This window comes from Enoplosus armatus, chromosome 2 (genome assembly GCF_043641665.1).
Source record: "Enoplosus armatus isolate fEnoArm2 chromosome 2, fEnoArm2.hap1, whole genome shotgun sequence".
In the NCBI taxonomy this organism is placed as follows: Eukaryota; Metazoa; Chordata; class Actinopteri; order Centrarchiformes; family Enoplosidae; genus Enoplosus; species Enoplosus armatus.
The window spans coordinates 19,589,407-19,610,261 of record NC_092181.1 but is presented as its reverse complement, the minus strand read 5'-3'; the positions used below and the strand labels follow the sequence as shown (position 1 = coordinate 19,610,261).

The 20,855-nt window shown below is 40.9% G+C and overlaps 1 protein-coding gene across 1 annotated transcript in view; it reads left to right on the top strand.

The window, feature by feature from the left end:
* The first annotated feature begins 5,692 nt into the window (after window positions 1-5,692).
* Window positions 5,693-20,855, top strand: part of inpp4b (inositol polyphosphate-4-phosphatase type II B) — a 105,042-nt gene continuing 89,879 nt past the window's right edge. The window contains exons 1-2 of the mRNA XM_070913925.1: window positions 5,693-5,856; window positions 8,523-8,639. Of these exons, the coding sequence (XP_070770026.1) occupies window positions 5,851-5,856; window positions 8,523-8,639 (123 nt within the window). The 5' untranslated portion in view covers window positions 5,693-5,850. The remainder of the gene's footprint in view (window positions 5,857-8,522; window positions 8,640-20,855) is intronic.

Sequence of the window (20,855 nt, the reverse complement as noted above, 5' to 3'; positions counted from 1 at the left end):
TCAGGAACTGATGTAGATGCTTTTCACAGGCAACCCATCTTATCTGTGTGACATTTATACTTTCTGTTTGCTGTATGAGACATTTGTGTCCATCCATTTCTTTTTTTAACCACTCACTGAAGCTACATCAGATACGTCGCCTTTGGAATAAGATACAGCATGTATTTCTCAAAAGGCTTCACAGATAAGATAAAATTTGGATTGCTTTTTTGCTTTTTGCTAATTTACTGGAAAAAGACTACAAAAAAACTAGAAAGGTTAGGGAAGAGGAATGCAAAACGTGAGTGGCAGGGAGTAAATATGTACATTTACTCAAGCACTGTACTTAAGTACAATTTTGAGGTACTTTATTTGAATATTTCCATGTACTGCCACTTTTTACTCAACTACATTTATTCTATTACTTTAGTTACTAGTTACTTTGCAGATTCACATTATTAATACAAAATATAATCAACTAATAAATGATTATGTATTATTATAGGTTAAATATGATAAGATGTACAGCTGCAATTTATTTTCAATTTTATGAGGAAAGTCTTTAACATTTTAGGGGTTGTATGTATCAATCGTTTAGCAACATTATCTTGTGGGATTACAGGATACGGCTGAAAGCTTCCAATCTTTTCCAGCATAACTGACTGATGTGGTTGGGTGTGGTTGGAAGTGTGCTCTGTTGCACCTGTAACTATAGCCAACAGTGATATCATGGTATATTGCCACACCCTAGAGTACACTTTAATTGTGAAGTCACAGATTACAAAAAAAACTTTGAGTTTTGTATGCTGAAAGCGTCCTCTTTTATTCCTCTACTTTCTTGCAGACAAGTGTGTGACACATGCTCATTAAATCCCTGCTTTGTTTGCGTTGCTGTTCTTAAAGGACCAAGGACCAAGGTCACCTTGACAGCACAATCAGCATTCCAGTGCTGCTGGGAAATGTCTGGTTCTGTCTTAGTTTTACAATAGGTGAACATCACTGTGGGTTTGTGCATGTGTATACAAAGCAAGCCTTATGCTGAATACTGTATGTGTCTCTGTACATCTTGCAATAAAGGTGCAGTTTGAAATTAAGGGTTGCAACAGGTAGAAAAGAAACGCTTTACCATGCAGTTTTTCTCCTCTCTTTACCTAAAACATCAGAGACACGTAAACCACCCCTAAACCTGAGAAAATAAAGGAGCGTGTGATGCCCTGCTAATGAACCCATCATTTGTTTTGCCAACTTTATTCTGGCTCTTCAGTCCTTTTAAAATGCCTCCGACAAGAACCCCTTTCATCTCCTGTTGCTGTTCAGTTGCTTAAACATTCAAATAATGCCCATGAAGATGGAACAGCACACAAAGAAGCAACCATCTGCCCTTGCTTGTTTTTTTTAAATTGAATTTCACCCACTGAGTGATATTATCCAGACTTGTTTTGCAGAGAAATGTGTGAAACTGACCAGGCATTGCGAGTGGATCAATTGCTGTTTACATGCCAGAATTGTGCTAGGTAGATAAAATGCAGCTTTTGGACAGGACCCAAGGAGGTTGCTGAACACAGATTTGTCATTACTGTACTCGAGTGTATACAAATGTTCATTAATACATAAATTCAGAGCCATATGGTGTAATTTACTGGGTATCAGGTCGGATGTTTTATAGGCCTTCCATTTGAAGCAGATGTGAACAGAAGAGTCGCATCTTAAGCTTGTTGTTTTGAAAGACTAACCATAGAAATGTGATGATATTTTTCCTTTTTTGAAAGGTTCAGAAAAAATCAAGCTGTTTTGTTGCTGTTTGACTTGGTCAAAAGTGCAACTTTACTGAAGTATATCTGATTTTACAAAAGAGATAACAAGGATGTCTTAGTACAGTAGCGTTTGTCAAGGAAAGTTGCATCAGTTTAGCTGTGATGCGATCAGCGAGTGTTATCTTGTTAGGGGGAGATTCTATTCGTAACCAGGAAGCGTTGGTTTCCTATAAAGGAATTGTGGGATGCAAAGTCTTCCTGTCCTTGGAAGCCAGCAGGGCTGAGTGACAAGCTGCTTTTGTTGTCGGAAATGAAAGCCCTAATAAAACTGATATCTCACTGCCAGAAGGAATTCTACTTGCCTGGCTGCCATTTTATTCAACTGCTGAGGCAACAATTTTATATCTCAATGTGTATATATATATATATATACATATATATATAATTTATTTTCCCAAACTTTTATTGAGGCCTCAGAGAGTGAGGACAGTAGATCTAACTCCTTTGTTCCTTTGTGCTCTTGCAGCTCTTTAGTGCTTTGGTATGTGACATCTAATCTGACAAGAGATATTTATAAATCCTCTGTCTTAGCCGTTTTCTGCTCTTTCTTCTCCAATGTTTATTTACCGTGTTTCTCTCTCATTTACTGTCACATTCTCCATTTGTGACCCAGTGTCGTGTGATTTGTGTCACTTAAAGGGTTATCTCCCCCTCTCATCTTGATTTTTCGTCCTCTTCTTCTCCTCCCTGCTCTGCTTTCGTCTCCTGTTCTCTCCATCCTCTCCTCCCCCCATCGTCTCTCCCTCCCTCTCTCCCTCTCTGTAGCCTGTAATGATCTGGTGGCCTCAGGCGGAGACAGGAAGCCCAATGCTTTGGTCCAGGTGGCTGTCATAGATCCCCACAAGCAGCACCTCGTCTCTCATGCCTGCACAGAGATAGTGGAGGTAAGGCCAGACACACACACATACAGACACACACACGCACAATCCTCTCTCTGCCTCTCTCCGACCTTTGATGTTTGTTGTTTTGCTGTGTCTCTGGGTCACTGGGTCTTGGTTGGTGTTCTCTCCATCTCTGTCTCTCCATCTCTGTCTGGCCTCCTTTTTCTCAACCTTTTTTTCCCCATCTGAGTCATCGAATTGGAACAAACAATGAGCGTTAACCTTCTATGCTGTGACAGTCCAGACATCGAAAAGAGCTGGTGTGTGGCTGTCAATGAGTATCATCTCTCAATATGTAATATGTTTTTGTGGGTTTAATTGTGAAGGAGTTCCATACAGTGTTTTTGTGCTCTTTGACTTCTTTAAATGCTTCTTTTATGACCTCCAGTGTGACAGTGCTGTTCCCAAGGCAACAGCCACACAAGTGTTTTTTGGGGCGGCAACAGCTGCCCCCTGTCCCACTATGGAACACCCACTTACACACATATATGTACACGTACACACACACACACATTTTTTTTTCTTTCCTCATATGAGGGCAACGTTTCCTGACACACATTATTTTCCTGCTAATCCAGTAAAGCTAAATTAGCATAACCGTCTCTTTCAAAGACTGCATTTCGACTGCTTTTCCCCTCAGTCCTGTCAAGGGAACAGCAGCGTGTGTGTTTGAGCATGTGTGTATAGAAACACAGGATGTGGTAGGATACTGTATGCTGGCTCAGCCAGCTCTGCAGACACTCAGAGTGCCGCTGGAGTTTTGATTTCATGGCTGTAATGTTCAGGATTGGGAGCTGAGGATATGGACTGCTTTCGACTTCACAAAAACAGGGTATGTTCACATTCTGTGTGATTTTACAAGTCTGTTTTAAAGGAGAGCTTTGCAGCCTCATAAGAGGTGTTTCAGATAGTCTGAGGAGTTTTCTCTGCCATATATTCATTTTATTAGTCTGGATAGTGTCATAAAAGTGACGAACCCTACTATTTCATATACCAGTATATTTAACACTTGACACAGAAATCAGATCAGTAATATTAGTTTTTGTTTTATTATTATGAGTCAGAAGCAGCACAACATTGAACAAATTCGATGTGACTTTGAAATCCTCCTTGAATGAAGTGTTGTTGTTGTTGTGTTGTGTGTTGTTTAGAGGAACAGAGGTTACTTGTCAGGGCAGTGGTAACCAGTAGGGTTCCCCACTCATACATTACAATCCGACATGCACAGCAGCAGATGTTCATTAACCTGTGTGGCCAAAAGACAACCTGTGTGTGTGTGTGTGTGTGTGTGTGTGTGTGTGTGTGTGTGTGTGTGTGTGTGTGTGTGTGTGTGCGTGCGTGTGTGCGCGTGCGCGTATATATATATATATATATATGTGTATGTGTGTGCTGAGGAGCCCCACTGTGTGTGCAGTGTGAATCTGAAGGCAGCCCAACTGCCATTTGTGCTTCTGCTGTTTGTCACATTCCCAGGATGCCCGCTATCAACAGCTGCTGCCGGCTTTGCTGGACACTGATTGGAGTCTTGGCTGCATGAAAGCTTCAGCATTAGTCCTACTCATGTGTTAGGCGTATTATCAGGAATACGATCAGGAATTTGATATAAGGGTTTAATTTAAAAGATAAATGATGGAACATGCCAGCTGCTACAAAGCCCCCTTTAGTCTTACTCATGAATCACTAGACAAGGGTCAGATAAAAAGAACAGGACAGCATTTAATCATGTTGGATCTGGACTTTACAATGCTGTACTTTAAAGAAATGACCTCTCCAGGTGTTACTTATTGTAAAAATCAAAGTTTTACAGAATACAGAATATGCCAAATGTGTTAAGCACATATCTGTCTTTCAAGTACAGACTGCCTGTAAATATATCATAAATTACTAAATGCAACTGTGCCAAAATGTAAAACAATGTTTTTGTATTTAATATATGGTGTGTCAGCTGACAGTTTCCTACAATGCTGCTGAAAAGAAGAGTGAGAATTGTAGATGGTGGTGCGACGGCCTCTGGTGAACACAGAAAACAAAAACAAAGTGATAGATCCCAGCAAACACATTTACTTGGTGTTGAATTTTTCAAATGTGAAATTGGCAGTTTGTTTATTTGCATGTATCAAAGATAGAAAAGACGGTAAAAAGAATTATCAGGTTGAAACACAAAGATTTATGTAGAGCCAAAAAAGCCACTCTGTTGGCTGACTGAGGGCACAGTAGGTTCGACACACAATGACATAATGGTGTTTCAGTTCATTAGAACTAAGTTGAAACTTTGGCATCTGTCAAATCTGGCAACACTGATTGGTGCAGGCCTTGTTTCATTTCCTATTAGTACAAAACAGTGAAGTACATTAATTTATTTTATACTAATTTCCCAAACCATTAACATAGTACATAGTAAATACAGTATACACTCAGTAGTATTAAGACACTGTATGCTATGGAACTGGGACACAGTGCCATATTTCCACAAAAGCCAGATCCTTTTTATCTCCACACAGCGAGTGTCTACGTCTCTGTGTGGGTAGTGTATCTTAATCTACTGTTGGTAAAACAGAAAGGACCAGTGACAACTTAAGTAGAAAATCTAAAGCCCTCTAAATCTCTTTAAAGTGCAATGGGAAACATCTTCGACAAATTGTATTTGAAGCTGGCGATACAAAAATGCTGTCTGTATCTTGTAGGAAAACCCCATTCGTAAAACATGGGCAACGGGTCCAGGAGTGGTGGCACTCGAGGGGGATTTGATGTCACGCAAAGCCAAGGGATAAAACAGCCTTTGATGTCATGCTAGTCAAGCGAAGAAACCCCCTGCCTGGAACAAGTCCAAAAAGTCTAGTCTGTGTGTGTGTGTGTGTGTGTGTGTGTAATTATGAGTGGTCAAGGGAGGGAGAAAAACCTCCAGTGTAGGGAGATTCAAGCCAGAATACTTGTACTTCCCCTCAACCCAATCACACACAAACACACACACACACACCCTCTAATGGCCTGAATTGACCATTCCACCGAGGTTTGCAACCCAAACGGACAAAAAGACAAGAGAGGGGCATATGTTGACCACTTGTATGACAGACTGGCTTACTTCTCTGTGTAAATGAAGACAGGCTTAACACTTAAGCTCATCTCAGCCCATCAGTAGCGCTAAGAAGATTCAGCCGCAGCTGAGGCTGCCAAGCATGCTGGTAAGTCTGAATGAGGCCTATTCAGTGTGCCAGAGAGGGAGGTGTAAGGGGCTGTGTGTGTGTGAGTGTGTACCTGCACATTCTTGAGTATAATGGCTCTGTGTGTCTTTTTGTCGGTGTACTGTACTGATATGTATCCAGATTTGCGCTGAGCTCAAAGCAGTGGACTGGGTTCCACTGTGTCTGTACCCGCTGTGCTGAATCGGGTTGTGTGTTTAGGATGTTGGTGGACACAAACCACAAAGCTTCATGGCTGGGCGGCAAAATGGCACAGGGCATCAAGACCGATGTTACCATGTCTACAGAGGCTGAAACAAGAAGCAATAGACTTGTTTTATTTCCCCTCCGTCAGCGCATGGAAGATTTCTGAAGGATCAGCGGGGTTAGTGGTGCGGTGAGGAGGTGGGTCTGCGGGTTCCCTCTGTGTGTGTGTGTGTGTGTGTGTGTGTGTGTGTGCAGTTGAACACATAATTCTGTCTTTGTGTGTATGTGTTAAGCACACTGCTGTTTTTAGGGCGCTTCATGCTTTGGCTCCCAATTCTCCGGCCCCCTTTGTTGTAGTCAAGGACTCAAGGCTTGTTGGCGTGTCCATCTTATCTGAGCTTATCGAAAATGATTTACCATTGATTTGGCATTCTTAGCAACGCAATCTTTGGGCGTTTTGATAATAATCAGACATTGTGCAGGAATGCTATGTTTAAGGTCTGTGATTGAAGGACCTGCACACGGACTCTAAACCACGAATGTATTTAAGTAGAGTAATAGAGGGTGTGATATCCATTTTGACCTAACTAAGATCCAACTCTGATCGAAACATTGTCCTTTTCATCTGTGCAGATTTCAAGTTGCCTCGCACCTACATGTGATGTGCGTATAACTACGCTGCTTCTAATGTTTAAGGTTTGGGCAATAACTCGGTGTTATTGTTTATCGACTTTGAGAGACATCACATTTTGATGATATATCATTTTACACATTTTTTTCATTAGTTTGTCATCAAAATTAATTATTCCAAGAAAGAAGAAATTGCTAAGTACAAACAATTAAGTAACAAAATGTTGTTTTGCATGTGTTAGTTTTATCTTACAAAGTGTAGTGAAACACAGACAAACACACATTATAACTGCACAGTTATAATATTTCACTTACTGATTTTGCTCACATTTGCCATAAATATCAATATTGAAATATCAAAATTATATAATATAATTTCAACCATACTGACAGCCTTAGTTTCTTTGCTGATGTTTCTTTGAGTCAAGGGTGTGACCATACATTCATACATGTCTGCCAGTCTGTCTGTGTTGGTCTCATTACTGCTCCCCAGCCTGTCCCCACACAGTCCCTAAGGGTTGCATTCTAAAGACGCCCATCAGCGCGAAGCAGAGGAAGAGGAAGTCCCCAGTGTAAACACAAAGTGCTTTGAATTGGTTTAAATAGACAACACCAAATGGCTAAACAATCCTTGAGTGTTCCCAGAAAAACCCATCAGCTCCTGGTGTAATAAAATTCACTCATGTAAGGATTTATGGCAGATCTAAACACTTCCATCATGTCCAAGAGTTTATTTTGGGGGGCATGTCGCCCACAGAGTATCAGATTGAATTTAAAGAAAAGGACGATTGTGAGAGAGATGACCTGAAAAGGTTCCTGGGCTGAAAGGCCATAATTGGGCAGAGGTATGCACCTCAGCCAGCTGAATCTCTCAGGATGCCACAACATATGCGTCTAACTACAAATCTCCAGTTGATGCGGTTCCACTTGGTTGTTTTGCAAATGTTTTTAACAACAATTAAAACAACTTTCTGACAACAAGAATCTCCTGTCTTCCAAGATACAGGAGATTCTTGGAACAAGGTATATTACTTTGATGCTGTCAGAAAATGTCCCTTTTTTCAGAATGTTCTTGAAACTAGGGACTTTTTTTTAGATACTAGTAGAGAAACCTGCCTCATTTCATGATGCTCTCTGTTGTTTGAAGAAAATTCCTACCAACAGGTGAAACTGCACAGGTTGAAACAAGTGACATACAGGTCCACACTCTACTGGCTCTGTAGAGGTCGTAGAGAGGGTTTTAAATCTAAAGTAACACTTTTGTCAAGGTGGATATTTTTATGGTGCAAGGTCTCTGCAGGCCATGGCAAAACAAGCCCTGGCATGGAAGTTAAAGGTGACGCCTGGGTTATTGTGATTTCAGGAAAGTGAGTGAATATTAGCAAATGCCATATAGCCCTCTGGTATGTTTGAATACCAAACACCCAACAGAAATGGTTTAATCCCATTGCCACCCTGCCACTGTGCCAGTTTACCTGTCAACATTTGTTGCTCCTGGCCTGCAGTCTCAGTCCGGAGACTGTAGTTATGCCAGAGCTCCAGGTAGACCCACCAGGGAGAGCTCTATCTACTCTTTTTTTGTGCCCAGGAGAGGCAGCAGGGGAGGCAAGAGGAGTGGGGAGAAACACCGGGGGGAGGAGGAGGACAGACTGAGCCCAGCTGTTGGCTCATTTACCCACACAAGTCTCCCTCCCTCTGTTTCTCCCTTTGGCTTCCTGCTTTTTTATGAACATGTGTGTTGCAGTACAAATGTGCATGAGGGTACACACCACCACACATCCACACACATATAGTATCTCACCCTGTTTCTGTGCTATCCCTCTCTCTGACAGGCGAACAAAGACCCGCTGTTTCTGACGGGGGTGACCTTCCCTTCAGAGTATCCTGCTAGCCCGGAGACTCTAGTCAAGCTGACTGTGTATGATGCGAAGGACAAGAGCCAGGAATCAGTGAGTAAACAGTTGTTGTGTTTCTGTGTGTGTGTATTTGTTTGTTGTATGTTAGCATGTTGAATATCCAATGTGTGTGTGTGAGAGAGAGAGAGCGAGAGAGAGAGAGATAATGATGAGAATGTGTTCAAAGCCAGTCGTGAAGCAGTCATCTTTCAAGTGTTGGTTGTGCAGCACCCAGCTTTAAACTTTACAGGGGATGAACATGAAAAGCTGTGAGAAATCTGCAGCAGAATCTCATTATGTTTAAATTTATCCTACAGCTTCTGAGGTGCAAAGAGTTGTGTACTGATCAGACCCTGAGACCTTTGCCTTGAGTTTAGACACAAAAGAGGGTGCAGCCTTCGATGAGCATCTGAGCATGGCGTTCTCTGGCGTTGATCCCCTGGGAAAACCAGTGGGACTGGGAAAGAGAGCCAGTCATAGAATCCTGAATGGGTCAGGCCCTCTGATACAGACATTTTTTTTAAAACATGCTCTTCAGTGTGGGTGTATGATCTTAATAAAGCACTCCACTCAACCATGGGTGTCAAGATCTTAATTTGGCATAACTTACTTTGAAACATTCATGAGCTTTATGATGAGCAAAGACTCCATTGTAGCAGTGTTTAGTATTTGCAAAGGTATCACATGAAGGCCTCTGATTTTTGCACTTAATTACTGTTGTTTTGTTGCTTGAAACAAATCCACTTGGGGGGTGGGTTGTGCAATTTGTGACTTATTTCAGCCTGAAACGGTGTGTTGTTTTTCCACCTGCTGAGACAGTTTCTTATCGCTCTCCAAAAACGCTTTAACCTTTTCACATATGTTGAGTTTTGTGTCCTCTACTTTGGTATCCATTTTATATATATTATACACCTTACACACTTAAAGGTATGATATGTAACATTTCTGCATTATATACTAGACCTATCTCCTATGTTGAGTTGTGTACTTACATTTTCCCAAATGTTTCCAACAATCAAACCCAGAGAAATCTGTAATTTTATTCACAGTAATTGTGCGTTTCATTTGGTCGCCTGTCAGTGGCGTTATTTCCCCTTTACCCCCTCTAGTTGCAATAACTTACGGGGAAACACAGGAATTATTTGAGTGATGTGGTGGTTGAAGTTGAACACTGGTTAAACAGTGTGGCTATCTTCAATCAGTACTTTAATCTTCAGATAATACACCGAGCTTTACTAGAATAGGTAGACAGGCTTCTGTGTTTTTCCAAGCACAGACTGGTATATACCACTAAGTGGCTCCATCAAAGATCTCAGGACATTTCTTCTTGAAGCAACTCCAAACACCATTTCCTCTGGATGATTGAATTAATATTTCCATTCGTTCAGTGGGATTATTATGGGAAGCTGTCAGTTCATGCAGTTACGTAAACATCCAGACTAATGCTTTTCATACAGAATATGCAATAAACATGCTGACTTACTCAATAAGCTTTTAATTACTCAGGTACAAAAAACTTATAAGAAATAGACCATGATAAATTTAAACCCATTTTATTGTCCTATAGGTTATGTAGCTGTGGCCTACCAGCACAGGTTCTGTCTTCTTAAATAACTTGCATGCATTGTTTTGTGCGCAGGAATTTCTGTCCCCTGAGACGTAAATTTAACTGAAGCAGGGGTCTTGCATGCATATTGTAGTATTTGGGACAATGTATATTTGTGCCATGCGACTCTGCACATCCTGGAGACAATATTCTCCATAGAGAAGTGAACCTGGGCTCACGGTCTCCTGGTAATAAAGGGAAACAGGGGAGCTGATTTGAGGCCAATACAAACTTCACCTGCTGATAATATATTCGACCAGCTAGTAATGTATTCATCCCGCTCTGGCTTCTTTTCCAGGCTGTGCTGTGCCAGAATACCTTTGTTTGCCAAAGAATTGGTTCTGAGCATGTTCCCAGAGTTTGCTGTTGTGTTTGCACCACGTTTCAACAAATTAAAGGGATAGGTGTTTAGATCATTTTCAGATTCTTTGAAATTGAAACTCAAATGTATGCTCTTTCAAGGAACACGCTGTAATGTCTCTTGTCCAGTCAGTTAAAAATTCTTACTTATACACCAAAGATTTGATGTTGAAACATAAGATCTGTACATCAATTTACTTTAACTTTAACTAGACAACTCGTGTGTCTACCTGTATGGTCATTTACCTCTTTGAAATCAGCCTTGAAACATAATCCCAGAGGAAATTTGCTTGAAATGGGAACACAATGGTTTATTCTAAGGTGTGTATTGAATATTCATGTTGAACAACACCCATGTGAACTCAATCCTGTATAAACTCTCCATTCATTCCCTGCCTCCTTCCTAGAAGTATCTTGAGTGGTGCAGTGCCACCAGAGGTTTTACTGAAGTGAACATGTGGGCAGGCAAGCTAATGCCTAGATACAAAGATACTTTACTGATTCCTGGTAAAATGCTTACCACCTAAATTCAAGTTTATAAGAGCGGCTATATTAAAAAACAGGATATTTCCCTACGTCGGTGCTCTCTAACGGCACTATAATGTACCGGCACTGGATAAAATACTTTATTTTATTAACTCCTTTACAATTTGGGGGTTTGAATGTCTCTCTGTCTTTCATGCTGTCTCTCACTCTCTCTCCGTGAGTGATATTTCTCAGTAGCTCCTGCCAGTCTGTCAAGAATGTCACTGATACACAACACAGCATTTCACTCAAGCTTGGCTTTTAGAGCACAAGACTGAACCAACAGCCTTACAGGGCAGGTCCTGTTGAGCCTTTCAAACTTTTCACATACGCCTTCAAAGGAAAATGTTTTGAATTATGAACTCCATTGCAACTTTCTGTGACCATTTAAAAAAATATAATTATTTGAACAATGACTTTCTGAAGCCATTTCAAAAAAATGCACCAAATCCCACTCTGCCTCCCTCTCAGTAGACTTCATGTAGTGGCCTCGCAATACTTTATTTCCTTTTTTCTCTCAGGCACCACTGCTCTCGTGCTATGGTTGGCTTTTAGATTTCTGGCTCCGCTTGACTGGGCACAGTGTGCTTGTCTGGGTCTCATTAGAGAGTCTTTAAGTGACACAGGCATGACCCTGAACATGAGCTGGCACAATGCGTCAGCCCCCAGTCGTTTAAGTGGCAGATCGGGAATCACTCAGCCACGGCTCAGTCATTTAATGTTTCTTTTTTTGAGAGAGAATGAGCATGGGGGGCAATTTGCTGTGTTTGTGTGTGTTTTACAAATCAGCTGTCAAAAGTTTTTACATATCACTTTCAGCTCCAGTAGCAGATGTTGTGCAACGAGCTGATTCACTGCAATGGAAAGCAGATAGCACACATGGTAACCACAGATTATATATTAAAAAATTGCTGCAAATTTATAATTTTGTCTGAAATGTGATGCCGTCTATTTACCATAAGAGTTTTGCAGAGGAAATAAGAAGGTAAGGAATTTCAGCAGTGAGGGGGAGGGACCTGATGGAGCGAGGTTTATAGATGACTGCTTTAACATTCATAGAGGACCGGAGAATTTCATAGTAGGATGATTTCCCTCTGCCTTGGGCTTCCCATTTAGATATTCTAAGATGACACTGGCTGCATGGTCATGAATATTTGAGAACACGCACAGGGCTGAGAGAACGATAAGTGAGGGAGTGGAGGTGTGAGAAGGAGTACGACAGGGTTAGATATCTCTCAGGTGTAAGTGATCCCCCCCTCAAGCCCTAGTTGTCAAAGGATGACAGGCTAGCCTTACTTTGTCACCGATGTCTTACCTGCAACTGCACTTTGAATGGCTCCCAGGGGCGATAAATTCCCTTTCAGCTCGCATTCTGATCACTGAATCAAGAAATATTCACTCCAGCTGAAAAGAGGTATACTTCACAGACACTACTTCATTTAAAGAAATCTATCATAGGCTCAGCCAAATCTTTGAGCATAACGACTTAAACAAAGATGATTCAAAGTATAACTAATTTGCTGCATCGTGTCTCACACATTGTTTCAATGAGGAATGAGAGGAAACCATCTCTTGCTGTCATGGCAGAAAGCACAAAATGATAATTACATCTTAAATACAGGCTACAGATTCAAGTATAAAACAGCTTTTACCTGCGTTTGAGGTTGGCGTGGAAGATGTGGTCAGATGAACCATTTAGGGCTCTTGGATTAAATTCTAAGTAGCCAGTCATTATCTCCAAAGTTCAGAAATCAGAGCAAGGCTCCTTTGAGAGACGTCAGATGAATATAAGGCCTTGAGTTACAAGCATATGCAAGAGGCAAATAAGATTATTTGTAGGTGTTGGGTGCAGTAGGTTTGTGCTCACTTACCTCTGTGAAGAGGCACGAAGACACCCTGCTAATGACAGACCTGTGGTTTGTTGTCAGTGCAAACCTATTACTGAGTGTTCTTGTGGTATAAAGGGATAGGACAGCTGCCTCTGGAAGAGCTCTTCTCTGTAATCACAGCCTCATTTATCCTGCCTTTGCTTTCTGCAATCTGGAATAAACGTGTGTAATGCAGTTTTCAGTTTACATTCCTATTACCGGCCGTAGTGAGGAATTTTGATTGCTTTCTGTGATGTGCACCATAGTGTGACAAACAAAAGACCTCATCTGAGTAAAACAGGAAAATGGCGCATGTCCGGTCATTTCCATAAAGCCGCCATAAAATGTATTCAATCAAATAAAACACAAGCAGAGGGTTTTTTACTGTGTTGCTATAATGGCCGTTTCTTCCTCTGGCCACCACAAGCAGCCTGATGAACACACACACACACACACACACACACACACACACACACACACACACACACACACACACACACACACTATCTGCACTAAAGGGATAGAGCAAGATATCTTTGATTCAGAGGGCAACGGAGAAAGAGCTGATCAAAGTTCAATCTCAAACTGCTTGCCCGTTTGCCACACCCACCCACCCACCCACACACACACACACACACACACACACACACACACACACACGTACAAACACATGCACAGACACATACACTGAGAAAGACTGTATTAGGATGACGTATTGTTGGATTTTTTTCAGTGGCTTCCCTGCTTGAACTGTTCATACCAGTTCAAATATGATTTTGAAACAGAAATAATGAATGTAGTCTATGTGTTTCTCCATTTGTTCTGTCTCCCTGTGTAGTTACAGTAGTGACTTTGTCGTAGAAATCAGGAAGAGGGTGGCCTTACTCTGGTTGTTCGTACACTGGAAGCATTTCATTACCTGTGAGCAAATACACAGAGTCCAAATGATGTGCAGCAAGATACCGAGGGGGAAGTTGTTACAGCCCTGTACTAATCTGAATAACCCTCACATTCACCAGTTTATTGTAAGGAAGGATATATCTACTATACAGTCACACCAAGTAAAGGTAGCTGCAGATTTGTAAGGCACACCTGCAGTAACACTAAAATATCTACACAGTTTACTGGAGACTGACAGTGGTTGAGTGGTCACCACTGAATAGAGAAGAACATTACATGCCACTCTTTACCATTGAGAAAACTTGAAAACTGTCAAACCTGGCAACTACAAATACTGAACAACACACAACTAAAAATATTTACCAGCAAAAATATCTCGCTCTACCAACTTAAACTTGTTGTGAAAATATCTATAATATCTTTGCTAATACAGAACACTGACAACTGCAGCTAAATTACATATTTGATAGAGACGTTGCTCAATCTTGCACTTCTGAATTTGATATACTGTAAGTGAGTGTTTTGTTTCTTGCATTGGGCGAACCATAATTTAAAAAAAATGCTTAGCTAGCTCAATCTGTATCTATTTAAGTAAAATATTCACTGGCAACACATCGATGTATTAAACAGGCAATATCCACAATTTGCGCATCACCAATTGTGCTCTCGCAGGTCTATGGATGTAGTAGAGTAGACTGTACAAATACGTGATTTACTATTGTCTCTTTCAGTTAGATATCTGTTACCTTTTGAATTGACCTGTGTTCACGAGTCTATGTGAACAATATGCTTTCATGTTTTATATGGCTTTGTGAGAGTGGATTTTCTTACAGCATCAAGTTCACGAGTGGTGTTTTTACTAAGTGTACATATTTTCCTTTGTCTGTTTTGAATTGTGAAGCTATTTGCCAGATGTTTCCGGGACTTAAGGCCTTTGAGGAAACACTGAAGATTTTATTAAAAGCTAAAGAAATTTGAATTCCCCATAAACTTAAATGCTACATTCAAAAAGAACTCTTGTACAGATATAAACTGATTTGACATTACCCAGCACACAAGTGTGTTATCTTTGAGTCACTCATACCATATACAATTCTGCATTGTTGTGATCGTTACAGATTCTCTCGTTATTCTGCTGTCTACCTGATTTGAGAACTGTTTGACTGGCAGATATTAGACACATCTCAGGAGGTAGTTTAAGCAGCCACTGTTCCATGGTGAATTGTCGCTCCAATTATGAACTGCTGAACTATAGAGAATCCCAGCCTCAGTTAATCCTGCCCTGTCAATAATCATGATGTGTAAAAGTCGGTGACTTGACATATTTTTGGCATAGCCACTTGCTTTTAGTTGGATGAGTGTCAATGTGGTGGGAATTTTCTGTAAGTGCACAAGTTTACTGCCAGAAATAGAGAGAGTGGGGGGAGGCAGAGAAATGGAAGCAGACAGGGAAACAGAGCAGACAGTGAGAGAGGGCTAGAGGACACACACACACACACACACACAGAGAGAGAGAGAGAGAGAGAGAGAAACACAGAAACACACTTTTACAAGAACCAATCTCAGAGATATCCAAGAAAGGTCTTGGTAGTGATTGGATGGACAGCTGAGCAGTGATAACCTACGAGAGTAACAGTCCTCAGATAAGGACTGTCTCTTGTCTGATGGCCACTTTGCTTCCCTCACCATCATTGTGGCAATGTCAGCCAATGTCACAAGTGCTGAAAAGGACTGCTGTTCAAGTCAACAATACTAAAATTAGTCAAACTAGTGACCTCTCGTTTTTTTCTTGTTCGCTGGCAGTCTTGCCAGGCATAAAATGTAAGATAGTTTAATGGTACTGGTACTTTAGCTATGAGCACTATAAAACCATTTTCCTCTGTTTTAGTATTAGGTCTACTGCTGTAATGGATTCATGCCATGCCAATGGATGCGTACTTTCTTGTCCAATTAGTGTTATGCCAACACATTAAAATGTCACAAAGACAATCAGTACATAACTGTGTGTCCTACCTTTTAAATTAGGTTATCTGTTCTTGTTTTTTGCCTGCAGAATACAGGTATATTCAGAGCCTCCTCTACAATAATGTCATGTCTTTGTCATCTGAGAGCAATGTTGTTTCTGTTTTAAGATTAATGTTTGACGCCTTACTTGCATCAAAATATTGACTTAGTATCATTGAACATGTATAGTATTTTTGAACCATTACTTATTCAGGGTGGTCTGAAAGTAGTGATTTCTTTGAGTGACACACTTTCACACCATAGTAAATGGACTGCACTTAAATAGTGCTTCACTATTTTAACAGACAATGTACATTTCAATTTGCCTTTCATTCACACACACACACACAGACACACACCGATGGCCTGACCATAAGTCTGATAGTCTGACATGTTGGCCACTGAGAAGCTCCATTGGTGCAACTAGGGTTAAGGGTCTTGCCCAAGAGCACCACAGTGAAAATGAGGGAGGGGAGAAGCACCTCTCTTTGACTTTTTCCACACATTCAGCCTGCTGGGTTCAGGAATTAAACCAGTGGTCTTCCTTAGACTGACAATATAGTGAAAACAATACATGGCATGCCAAGCTGAGACATGAAGGGGCTGTGCAGTAACTCTAGAAATTAATGAGTCAAAGACAGTTTTAAAGATATAAAAATGTTAGTGTGTGCATGATAAAAAATTCTACCTAGGCTTTCATCAGGGCGTTGAATTTCCTGAATTTTAAGTCATTCAAACACTTGAAACTGAAATCATTTGTGAAAAGTTAGCAGAGGTGTGACTCCTGTCAGCCACAGTGGAGATGAGTGAGCTCCATGGATGGTGACAGGTTTGACATTTGTCAATCATGACAATGGCAAGTGGGCCACACGGATGGGGACAAATCATAACAGCGGGAACTTGAGGGGTGGCTACGGGCATCACTTGGGGGTGTGGGTGTGAGAAACTCTTGGCTTTAAGCATACAGCTGCAGTATGATGTGTTGTAACGCCCTCACTTTCACCAGAGAAAAGTGCAGCAGTACCAGTGATTATGATATGATATACTGCACACAGAAGTTCTGCTTTTGCCATTCTCACACATACCCATTCCAACTGGCCATAAATTATCTTCATTTATGTGCATTTAATTTCACATTCCAGCCAGGCAGGCAACAAAGACTGCATTTGATGGATTGCACAATTACACTTCTGTGAACCTCCAGTTGCCTCTCTTTTATCTGCCCTGTACCCATCAGGCATCACAGAGTGTCTTTGGAAATCCTCTTTTATAAATTCTCCTTGATTTGAACTCATTTTTCTAAGTTGAAATATATGTGCTTTGACAGCCTTGCTAATTATTCACTTGATTACTGAGCCTCTGATTTTGTTTTTAACGGTACTTCTATTACTGTCGCCAGTGGCCTCTGTTTCATGCCCCATTACAAGCTAAAGTGAGAGGATAAAACATCAGGCAAGAAAGGAGAGAGGAACCTGTTTTTCCTTGTATGATAATTGGTGAAGCCTTCACTTTGGCAGAAATAAAACACCTCACCCACGTTAAAGCAGCTGGAAAGTACTGTTCATGGATTAGTAGAGGCCAGTTGCATGCAAATGTATGGATAATATGGCAATATTAGAGGGGTAAAGTGTGCCTTGTTTGTGAACACGGTCTGCAAATTAAGCTCATCATTAAAGAACCGCGGCAGCTTTTAATATTATGGATTCAGAATATATAGTTTATGGCAAGCCTCCAAAACCTGAATGGGATTTGCCTTTCATAAGACCGATACATTTGACATAGTAATAAATTAAAGTGCTTCTTCAACATGAAATACCGTACAGATAGAGCAAGATTACCCTCAAAGCTTTGCTCTTTCTGCCTTTTTCTGATTAAAAAGAAAATCCTATTAACTTTAGCACACTTGTAAAAGTGTTGGAGCCAGACGGATGACAATTGAAGGGAAATAAATGATCCCTGACCCCAGAGAACCGAAAATTTAAACACTCTAAAGCACTTTTATTGACAACTGAGCACTCACTCTGCCACAACAGGTTAACACTACATACGTCTTGCATGCCATCTGAAAAGCCCCATGGACTGGCTGTTTGTAACATGTCACGCTGGAGCGATGTGTTAGAAAACGTTTCAGGCTCTTTCCAAAGCCTTTCCACATTAATGATATCATTTTCATAGACTGACAATACCGTGTTGACATGCACTTCAATAAAGTGACTCATTGTGCCAATGAATATTTACAATTGTTGGAAATTAAGTGCACTCTAGGTTTTGTTGTGAGGGTTTGTGCAGTCATTTGTGAAAATAGTTGTTGGAATAGTGCACGCTCATTAAAAGCAACCAACTAAATCTAAGCAGAGAAGCTAATTACTTATAAAAACTGCTGAGCAGATGTCTGGTGCTGCTGCCATGAGGAGACGCCCTTTCTTTCCAGGGTAAAGCCACAAGTTAACACAAGTGAAGCACACCAGTAAACTGTCTCTTTATAAACAAGTATTACAAGGAAGCCTTACTGAAATGGTCATTTCAGTGCCAATGAATTAAGTGTATTTTCATTTACAGTGGTGCATTTTGTAACACTGTAGAAAAGATACTGCACTTACGGGTGATTTAGAAACGCTTAGTCACTGTCTTGGTGAGAGAAGATCGGTAGCACTCTCATATTTGTCTGTTCAGTATTAAGTTAGCGCCAGCAGCCGCTTAGCTTACCTTAGCTTAGCATGAAGACTGGAGACTGGGGAAAACCACCAGTCTGTCTCGGTCCAAAGGTAGCAAAATTTGCCTGAGTTCACTAAGTAACATGTTTTGTTTGTTTAACCAGTACAAAAAAACTAAGAGTAAAAACAGCACATTGTAGTTTTCTTTATGCTAAGCTAAGCTAACCCACTGCTGGCTCCAGCATGTTTACCGTACTGACATGAGACTGGTATCAATCTTCTCGTGTAACTCTTGGCAAGAAAGTGAACAAGTGTCTTTCCCAAAATGTCAAACTATTCCTTTAAAGAAGGGATGGGTACATAACATAATAATTATATTTATATAACTTAACTTAGTATTCACTTACAGTAGGATGAAATGGACCTTAAAGTTGGATATACATCAGGATCCAATTAATTATAGAAAGAGGAGGAAACAGAAACTGCTGGTGCTTGAGTTTTTTCAAGGCCATCAGAAAGAAAAGGTTATGGACATGTGCAATATACTGTTCAGGCTAAATCTCACATAATCTATTATTGTGCATGTAACTCGCAGTACGTTCTGTCGGCATGCAGCTGACATGCATATAAATGGGGCACTGCAAATTGCCTTATCAAGCACCAGGTAACCACTTGATGCTGGAGTGCACCTTTCCAGGAAACCTCCTCTTTGTCATAACCTCTTCCAAACCCTTCCCTGTATAATCCTACTCCAATCTCCTCAAGGTGGGATTTGTCTGGATCAATTTCATAATGCATTATTCATTTGAGAATTTAATCAAATATCTTCTCCACCAATCAGCCCAACCTATAGCACTCCATCCACTCCCTCGCCTCTCTACCCGTCATATCAGTGATTGTTAGTGTCACCTGCAATAGCAGATTATCAGCCAAATGAATTACTGGGTCACAGGTGAATTAGAGGCTTGGCTGACTGTAATCTTGTTTTCTCTGGCAAAAGTAGCTTAGTGTAAGTTAGTTTTTTTCCTCTTCTTTTTGAGAGAGGAAGAGAGAAAAAGTGCTTGAGAAAATCCCCTTTCTGCCTGGCTTCCCGCGGGTTTCTGCAGTGTAATGGTTTCCTTTGAGAGCCGCTGGTGGAAAGTGCTGATGCTTGTTGGCTGTGTGTGTGCGTGTAAAGGCAGCTATTTTCCATGGCTAACTGAGCCACTGATGAGCTTGCCAGCCAGGCCAGGGTCTTGTACAGTTTGTGCATTTATGTGTGTCTACACATGTGTAAGTCTGTGGGCAAGCAGCATTTGTAATCGTGTGTGTGTGTGTGTGTGTGTGTGTGAGTGTCAGTGTACTGAAAAGTCATGCTGGTGGGTGCAATTAAAACCCTACAGTTGGTCAGTTGAGATAGATGTAAAACAGATTTTTACAGTAATTCATAACTTTCCGTGTCTGTCCAAGCATCGCTGTGTGCAAACATTAAAGTATATCAGCACTTGTACAACAGTCTGCCTTCAGAGTTTGTTGGTGAAGATAATGACATGTTGCTTTTCCCCTCCTCTCCTCACCCAGGAGGACTGAAAAGTAAATGAGCGTGGGGCAGAAGTGTTCTTGTCGCTGCTTTGTTGTTCCGTTGTTTTAGCGCAGATGGAATTATATGATAATCACAAATCAGCCAACATTGTTTCCCCTCTGCACACCCGAAGAGGGTGGGAAGCCTTTAAACATCTCAAAGAGGCTTTTTTTCCCCCTCCCCAGGAAATACAAATATATTTGTTTTGATCTTATCTCTTTTTTTTGAAGAAACAAAAAAACACAGTTTCTGAATCTATTCATCTGCTATTTCATAGCCACCAAGGACAAAGTCTACTTTCACATAAGCAGTATATTTAGTTCAAAAGCCTCTTTTGTTGGTGTTTTTCCACATCAACTGGCAAATATGTCATTTAGGCAACTAATATGGCTGTGGTGTGCTGAGGAACAAAAATAGCTAGCGGCTGTTGCACTTCTCCCACTCTTTCCTGCATCTTGTTGTTTACTAAGTCAAGGTGGTGCGAGCCGTCTGAAATTGCAGCTTCTGTATGGACTTAGCTTGACGTTATCCCACGGGAAAGGAAGGGGTAGGAAAGCTTGTTCTGAAACTCCTACGCAGTAAGAGCGAGTGTGCTCTCACAGCTTTTAAGCTACAGTTTGCGACTCACCTCTTGCACCGTGAGTGACACACACACGAATACACACTCACACCTGACACCGGATAGTGCGGTTTTTCAGTCTGTCCTTTGAAATAAAAAAATTAAGGAACTTAGAGGTAAGGAAGATTATCCTGACAAAATTTTTTTTTTTTTACCTGTTCTTAAGTCGTAAA